A 9187-nucleotide genomic window follows, 5' to 3' on the forward strand; every position below is an offset into this window, starting at 1 on the left:
GGCAGCTTAGCCCATGGATTGAAGGCGGGTCCTGGAAAGGTCCACTATCATAATGCCAGGATAACTGAACAGGCACAGGTGTCATCCCGACTTAGCAGGGGATCAGTTCATAAATCCCATAGTGAAAAGCCCCTAAAGGACACAAGTGCAAGTAGAAAAGCCTGTCCCCTGCCAGCATGCTGTAGAAAAGGCCTGAAGCAGTGGTCTCTCTGCAGAGGTCCAACAATTCCCCCCCCCAACACACAGTCACACCCTGTGCTGCACTAGAGCCCTCCAATCAGCAGCTAGCATGAGTTTTGCTGCTGATTGCAGAGCTATAGGTCTGACTCATGAAGTGGGAGGGAGTTGTCGGTCGTCTGCAGAGATACCACGGTTTCCACACTGAAAGTCCTTCTCTAATGCATGCAGGCTTTTTGTTTTGATACGTTAGGAATGTATTTGGCAGTTTGACACTAAAAAGGGAATTTACAGACTGGAGCAGCTAGGTATGACAACCAATCAGCTTCTAGCTTTCACATCAAAGCTTAAAGTGTTACTAAAACCAGGAGATTCACTATATCTGCTCTCCCACAGCACACAGAACATGGAAATTCAATTATTTTAGTAAATATAAACTGCTAAACACTCTTTCTCATCAGCAGTATTGTGACTTCTATCACTGTCTGGTTAAAGCTTGCAGGTGGAGTTTGCATTCTCCTCTGACTGTCCTATGAGGCTGCATGACCCCTGACCCTCTGTCTGGACAGTGCTGATTGGCCCTGTGCTGATCACATGCACCATTCCAAGAGAAAAAAAACTCTCTAGCTTCTCGCACCAAACTGAGCATGTGCAGAGTGCCTCCAAGGCTCTGTTCTATCAGCAGATGGATTGGGGACAGTGGAAGAAGGGGAGGATCAGAGAAGACAGGATCAGGGACTGTGGAAGAAGGGGAGGATCAAAGAAGATCGGATCAGGGACTGTGGAAGAAGGGGAGGATCAGAGAATACAGGATCAGGGACTGTGGAAGAAGGGGAGGATCAGAGAAGACAGGATCAGGGACTGTGGAAGAAGAGGAGGATTAGAAAAGACAGGATCAGGGACTGTGGAAGAAGGGGAGGATTAGAAAAGACAGGATCAGGGAATGTGGAAGAAGGGGAGGATCAGAGAAGATCGGATCAGGGTCAGTGGAAGAAGGGGAGGATCAGAGAAGACAGGATAAGGGACTGTGGAAGAAGGGGAGGATCAAAGAAGATCGGATCAGGGACTGTGGAAGAAGGGGAGGATCAGAGAAGACAGGATCAGGGACTGTGGAAGAAGGGGGGGATCAGATAAAACCAGATTAGGGACTGTGGAAGAAGGGGAGGATCAGAGAAGACAGGATTAAGGACTGTGGAAGAAGGGGAGGATCAGAGAAGACAGGATTAGGGACTGTGGAAGAAGGGGAGGATCAGAGAAGACAAAATCGGGGACTGTGGAAGAAGGGGAGGATCAGAGAAGACAGGATCGGGGACTGTGGAAGAAGGGGAGGATCAGAGAAGACAGGATCAGGGACTGTGGAAGAAGGGGAGGATCAGAGAAGACAGGATTAGGGACTGTGGAAGAAGGGGAGGATCAGAGAAGACAGGATCAGGGACTGTGGAAGAAGGGGAGGATTAGAAAAGACAGGATCAGGGACTGTGGAAGAAGGGGAGGATCAGAGAAGACAGGATCAGGGACTGTGGAAGAAGGGGAGGATTAGAAAAGACAGGATCAAGCAGCCTTTATACACAATGTGGAGGATTAACCCCCTAGGTTCCACACTGAGTATAACAAGCATGATTTACTGTATATACAGACTGATTGTACTGTTGTGGGGGTTTAGGCCCCTTTCACACTTGTGCGAATTTTCCTGCGACTTCGGAAATCAGAGTCACGTGACAATTCGTTCCCCATGATTCCCAATGATAATCATTCATATCTGTGTGACTTCAAGTCGTACCGACATTAACGCACTCCCTGTACTACTTTGGTGTGACTTTGATGCAGTTGAGGTTCATAGGCCTCCACTTTACAGACATTCCCTGAAATCGCATCAAAATTGCAGGAAAATCAGGTGTGTGAAAGGGGCCTTAGAAACACTTTAACTGATGAAGCTGATTGGACGGCACGGCTGCTCCAGTTGTTGTCGATCTCCCATAGAGGCTCTGTTCACACACATGTGATGAGGGAAGCGGTGCGATTTCAGATCGCATGTCCCCCCCAGACGGTTCACACTGCTCTGATGCGATTCCCATGCGATGTCTGGCATGACACAAGTGTGAACCCAGCCTGAGTGTCCTTTTATGTTCTGAGGAATGTTGGACTCGGATACATTCATTATAAGGACGTAATGAAACGCTCCGGTGACGTCGGTTGGCCATGTGCGGCCTACACACACATATACACACTCCCTCCCCCTCTTGAGCTGAGCGCTCGGTCATTTCCGCTTTAAGGCGGCACTTCTTTCGGCCTGTGTTTACAAGCGCCCGCGCGGAGTGATCCACGGATTCACAATACGCGAAGCCGTGTAGGTGTATCCCTCCGCCCGCCGCTACTAGGAGGGTCAGCCGCGGTTTTCTCAGCCTTCCTAATAACAGGGACGGTGTTTTTCTCTGCGGGAGAAGAACTTTAGGGAAACGAAACGCCGCCAACTGTAACGCGCGGACGAACAGGCAGAGATTAATGGGAACTACTTTGTGTCTCTCTGTTTGGGTCGGTCCTACGAAGGGGTGTATGATACTGACCACACGCCTGCACATAAACCGCGCTTCTTATTTATACTTCCACAGCACCGTAGCGTGTTAGAACTAGCTCACTTTATGTAGCGTACAGCCCGTTCAAGAAAAAGACCGTAATTTTACAAACATTACGTTACACCCCCTAGGGCGTGTGAGTGGTACAACCCACTTCCTCCCCATTGGTGTTCAGGCCGTAAACGGACGTGCGCTCCCACCAATAGCGTCTCAGCTTTGCCTTAGCAACAGCCTGTTTCTCCTCCAGCCAATGGGAAGCCGGGGGAGGCCGCTCCGAAGCGGCTGGCGTCCATTGGCCGCGGCGCCGGTGACGTTTCAGGGTTTGTGGGAGTGGTAGTCCAAACCTGCGCTGATGGCCTTGTTAAGAGTAAGGTGGGCGGACTACATCTCCCAGTGGCCCCCCGCGCGGGGCGGAGAGCGCCTGCGCCGGTGGAAGGGGGCCGGGTTCGCTATAAAAAGCGGCGTCCCAGGCTGGGCAGAGGCAGTTGGAGGTTGGTTGGCGAGTGTGTAAGTTTGAGGAGTCGCGGAGAGAGCTTTGGTGGAGGGAGGCGGAGGAGGAAGAAGGAGGCGGGGGCTTTGGCTGTTGTGTGAGTGCGTGTGCAGCGGCAGGAAGCCGCCAGCTGGGGGCAGTGCAGAAGCAGCTGTGAAGAGAGAGAGAGGGGAGAGCTCGCTACCTCAGTCCACACTGACACGCTGCAAGCCAAGTGACATCTCTCCACACACACACACACCCCCCACCCCCATCCACCCCTGTGACTTTAAAGTGGTCTGCTCCGGGTGCACCTGCGAGGCTTGAGAGAGACTGTTCCATTTCCAAGCAAGAGGGGGGCGCACTGCCATGGCTGAAGTGGGAGTCCAGGAGCCAAGCTTGCCCTGCCAAAGTTTGGCAGGTGGGGAAACCCTGCTGGGCAGCCAAGAAGGGAGTGGGTGGCCCCCGGAGGAGGAGAGAGGGGAGTGCCCGAGGAGGAGTACCCACCCCTCCTCCCCGTCCTTCCTCGAGCCGGAGGAGGACGACGACAGCCGGGTGGGCGACAGCCATGAGCCGGAGGGGCCCTGGAGGGAGCTGGGCAGGAAGAGGCACCGCCGGCTGCCCTCCAAGAAGAAGAGGTCCTGGAAGCCGTATAACAAGCTGACCTGGGAGGAGAAGAAGCGCCTGGAGGAGAGGGAGTCGCAGCGGGCGTCCAAGATGCGGGCCGAGATGTTCGCCAAGGGCCAACCGGTGGCCCCTTACAACACCACCCAGTTCCTGATGGAGGACCACGGCCTGGAGGAGCCCGACCTGTGCCCGCCGCCCAAACGGGCCCCCGCCGCCCTGCCGCCCCTCCACATGGACAGCACGGAGGAGGACGAGGAGGAGGACGGCACGGGCAGCGACGGCATGGCCAGCGACGACGGCACCAACTTCCTGCAGAAGGACTTTTCTGAGACCTACGAGAAGTACCATGTGGAGAGCCTGCAGGACATGAGCAAGCAGGAGCTGATCCGGGAGTACATGGAGCTGGAGAAGTGCATGAGCCGCATGGAGGAGGAGAACAACCGCCTGAGGTCACAGCAGGCCGACCCCCCCAGGCTCCACGAACTGGAGATGGAGCTGGAGAAGCTCAAAGAGGAGAACCGGCGGCTGCGGAGGGGGCAGCAGGTGGTGGCTGACTCTATGGGGCACTGATCCAACCCCCCCCCCCCCCCCCCCCCCCCCGGACTCTGAGCACCAGGGCTAAAGCATTTCAACCAATATGAACTTCTTTTTATGAATTCTCCTGTGATTGTCACTTCAGAGCCATAACCTGCCCCCTCCCATAGCGGGACACCTAGACGGCGGCGCACAGACCCATCCGCCGTCTTTACACTGACTTCTGGTGACTCTGCAGATCGCACAAAGACTTGGGGACTGACCGGCGTGTGATCTGACGGCCCGGCGGGTGCTCTCTGCTCCTACATATACTTCTTACTACTATTTTGTTTTTTGTTACAGCGATCAGACGTCCTTCTGCACACTCTGCTTTGTTTTTTTCTTGCCTTTCCTCTTAACCCTTTCCGTTTTTAGTTTTTTTTCAGACTGATTATTCTTTTTTTAAAATAAATGTGTAAAGTTGACAAGTAACGGGGCAATTAATTTTTTTTTTATTGCAATTTTGTAACTGTAGATTGCTCAATTTGAGTGAGTCCCCATTTACGCTTGAGCTTGGCTAGGTAATTTTATTTCAATATAAATGATTATTCTATTAAAAAAAAAAGCGACAGAATTGAGTTCTGTTGCTTTTTTTTTTTTTTTTTTTTTTTTTTTTTTTTTTTTTATACATATAATTTTTTTTTTTTTTTTTTTGTGTGTATATATTAAAAAAAAAAAATTGTACAGGAGCAGAATTGCACTTTTTAACAAACCCTTTTTTTCCTTTTTGTACGTGTTCACATTAACGTCTATGGGTCCAAAAACTTGCAATTCTGCCCCAAAGGAGCTCAACGATGCTCAGGTGTGAACGGGCCCATAGAGAAAAAAAGGGTTCTTCATCTTGAGCATTGTCCCGCTTCGGGAATAGGGGAAAAATGCTCAGGTGTGAATGGGGCTAAAGGGTACCGTATATGCTTTTGGCATGTTTCTGGTAAGTTACTTTGGGAATATGTGTAAACTTGTGTAGGCTGATGATTTCATCTATAATGTGTATCTGAAGCCGAAAATTTTGTTTCGCTTCCAAGTAGGAAAGGGTTACAAAAAAAATTTATATAGATTTGAATAAAATATATTTATAAAATTTATATTATAACATTCTGATATTAGATATAATATCAGAATGTTATAATATAAATATATATATTTTTTATAAACTTATATAATTTTATTCAAAAGTGTATGTATGTATATCACACACACACACACACACACACACACACACACACACACTTACTTTTGAATAAAATTATATAAGTTTATAAAAAAATATGTATTTATATTAGAACTTTCTGATATAATATATAAATTTTTTTTTTTTTTTTGTACCATTGTGGAGATTTCTTTTTACTTCCTGTCCTTTTTAGATACAACAAGAAGAGAGGAAATCTCTCCAGTGTAGGAAATCCTGACATTTGTCACAACAGGTGTCCCCACAGGAAGATTTCCACTTAGTTCCTGTTATGGTTAAAACTCTGTCCTCTAGACTAGTAAGAGCTCATGTACACTACAGCTTCTAAACTTGCGTTTAGGAGATTTTGGTGTTTTTTTTGCGCTCAAAATGTTCCTATCCCCAATGAGATTCTTCCGTGTTCAGGAGAGGGAGCTTGAACCTCCCCTAACCACAGCAGCTTCTAAACTCTTGTAAAAGCCTATGTCCATGATGTACACATAGGCTTTTACAAGAGTTTAGAAGCTGCTGTGGTTAGGGGAGGTTCAAGCTCCCTCTCCTGAACACGGAAGAATCTCATTGGGGATAGGAACATTTTGACCGCTGGGCGCAAAACGCAGCAAAATCGCGGCACTGTTTTTGGTGCGTTTAGGTTGACCGCAGGAAAACACAAGTCTGTGTGTACATGAGCCCTTATAATCACCAGACATGGGGGGTGAATCTCCTTAGTGGGGGTCACAGATCAATAAACATCTGATAGGGGTTCAAACCTTCACCACACTATCTTAAAAAAAAAATGTCTTCAGATATACTTTAATTCAGCTGCCATTGCTCACCATGTTTTTAGTGACTGGGTTTTTTTTTTGAGATTCCTTTTCACTAATATTTCATCAGATCAGTCAGGGGTGAGCACCTCTTGGCAGTCACCAGGCCAGGTGTCCCCACTTTGAAGATTCCCCTTCTAGTCTTGTAGTGGTGACAACTGTCAATTTTTGGCTTTCTCATCTCTCTGCCTCACCGACAGTTGTCACCAGGACAGTGAGGGGGAATTTTCCCAGTGGGGGACACATAGGAATTTAAGGTTTTTTTTTTTTTGCTTTAGTAGCACTTTCTGAATATGTAAGTGGGTGCCTTGTAAGTCTGCAATTAGTGTCAGATTGTGATGTTGTGATGGGAGATTGTACAGATGTGTTATGGGAGAGGGTGGACGTGTCTCTATGTACACAGTATTAGAGTGTTTGCATTGTGACGTACATTTCTTTATACCAATATCCTTTTTGTCAGCTTTGTTCTCACTGTCTGTCTTAAAGTGTGTCTCCACTTTTGCAGCCAAGTTGGAATAACGCCTACTTTTATGTGAGTTCCTTGTTCCCATTCATATAGCATACCTGGAGGGGAAAAGAAACATGTATATTATAATTTTTTTTTCCTTACATTTTCATGTGCTAAAAGCTGAAGCTCTGCTTATTTGCTTCCCACACCCCCCCCCCCCCCCCCCCCCCCCATTGCACCTTGCGGGGAGGAGGGGGAATGGGTATATATATATTTTTTTTTTTTATTTTTTTTTTTTTTTTTGAGGTACCCGTCCCCACTTCCAAGACACCTAGCTGCGGCGAAGGTCCCCCAGAAGCTCAGACCCCTCCCCCGCTGCCGCCAGGCCATTCACAAAGCACAGTGCGCTTCGCAGCAGGGAACTGGTTGTGAAGCAGCAAGGCTTCACTACCGGTTTCCCTTACAGGCAATGGCGGCGGCAGCAGCACCGGAGAGCCGATGGAGACATCGACTGGGGTGCCGATATCGCGGAATCCCTGGACAGCTAAGTGTCCTAATATTAAAAGTCAGCAGCTACAGTACTTGTAGCTGCTAACTTAATTTTTTTGGGGGGAAACATTAACCACTTACCCACTGGCTCCTGTACATATACGTCGGCAGTTTGAAGATGGATATCTCGGTTACTGCAGCAGCTGCTGCCACAACCAAGGTATCCATCTTTAGAGCTGGCGGTCCTGTTTACGATAATGGTGGTCTCTGCGGTGGATTCGCCGCGAGATCACCGTTATCAGCGGCGGGAGAGGTGACATCCCTCCCACCGCTCTCCCGCTGCTGCTTACCGGAGCTGTCGGCAGCGGCGGAGGTGATCGGGACCTGTCCGTGGCTGTGTATGGAGACGAGTGAGCGAAAGATGGCCCCCACCCGTCTCCATGCTATAGCAGGGCAGAAGCGACGTCAAAACATCATCATCCGCCACATGTCTTAAAGGCACATTTTTCTGTTGTCATTTTTCAATTGACAATTTTTTTTTTTTTTTTTTTTTTATTGCATTTAAGTCCAATTTTTGAGATCTGATGTCTTTTTGACCCCAGATCTCATATTTAAGAGGACCTGTCATGCTTTTTTTTTTTTTTCTATTACAAGGGATGTTTACATTCCTTGTAATAGGAATAAAAAGTGACCCAATTTTTTTTTTTTTTTTTTTTTTTTCCATGAAAAAATAAAGTAAAATAAATAAGAAATTTTTTTTTTTTTTTTTTTTTTAAGCGGCCCGTCCTGGCGAGCTTGCACGCAGAAGCGAACGCATACGTGAGCAGCGCCCCATATGAAAACGGTGGTCAAACCACACGTGAGGTATCGCCGCGATTGTTAGAGCGAGAGCAATAATTCTACCCTAGACCTCCTCTGTAACTGAAAACAGGCAACGTTTAAAAAAATTCTACAAGTTGCATATGGAGATTTTTATGGGTAACATTTTGACGCCATTTCACGAGCGAGCGCAATTTTGAAGCACAACATGTTTGGTATCAATTTCCTCAGCGTAACATTATCTTTCACAATATAAATCTGTCTCGCGATGTGTCTGTTTTTGTTTTGTTTTTTTTTTTTGGTTTTTTTTTGTATTTTTTCCAAAAGTGCGCTTGTAAGACCGCTGCGCAAATACGGTGTGAAAAAAAAAGCATTGCAATGACTGCCATTTTATTCTCTAGGGTGGTAGAAAAAAATATATATAATGTTTGGGGGTTCTAGGTAAATTTTCTAGCAAAAAAACTTTTAAACCTTGTAAACACCAAAATCTCAAAACGAGGCTGGTCCTTAAGTGGTTAGGTACCCATGGAACTTAGAGGAGCTCCCAGTGTGGCCCTCCAGTTGTTGCAGAACTACAAGTCCCAGTAGGCATTGCAAGCTGCTGACAGTTACAAGTATGACTCCCAAAGGCAGAGGCATGATGGGACTTGCAGTTCAGCAACAGCTAGAGGGCCACAGGTTGAGCACCCATAATAAAGCTTTGAAAATTAAAGCTAAAAGCTGATTGGTTGCCATGCACAGCTGCATCAGATTCTGGATGTTCCAGTTTTGATCAGCCCCCGCTCATTGTAAGTTAATGCACTTTCCTCCGGTCTGTCCCCAGTTTGAAGTTCTTGAGAACAGTTTGCAGTCTAATCTACACCTTGTTTTCCAAATAACCAGAAAGGTAAAACTTTTTTTTTTACAGTGTTTTTATAGAAAGGGGTTCTCAAGTTTTAGGCTGGGTTCACACTAAAAACGGCTGTAGCTCACAGCAGGAGTCCGGTGCATTCCTGTTCTCCGTTTTTAGGGACGAATCGG

General features: G+C 47.3%; 1 protein-coding gene across 1 annotated transcript; it reads left to right on the forward strand.

The window, feature by feature from the left end:
• Positions 1-3204: 3204 nt before the first annotated feature.
• Positions 3205-4851, forward strand: HEXIM1 (HEXIM P-TEFb complex subunit 1). Its single transcript, XM_073607733.1, has one exon. It carries the CDS (start codon positions 3589-3591, stop codon positions 4414-4416), a length of 828 nt encoding a protein of 275 aa, XP_073463834.1. The 5' UTR covers positions 3205-3588; the 3' UTR covers positions 4417-4851.
• The last annotated feature ends 4336 nt before the right edge of the window (positions 4852-9187 follow it).

This window comes from Aquarana catesbeiana, linkage group LG12 (assembly GCF_042186555.1).
Source record: "Aquarana catesbeiana isolate 2022-GZ linkage group LG12, ASM4218655v1, whole genome shotgun sequence".
Taxonomy (NCBI): Eukaryota; Metazoa; Chordata; class Amphibia; order Anura; family Ranidae; genus Aquarana; species Aquarana catesbeiana.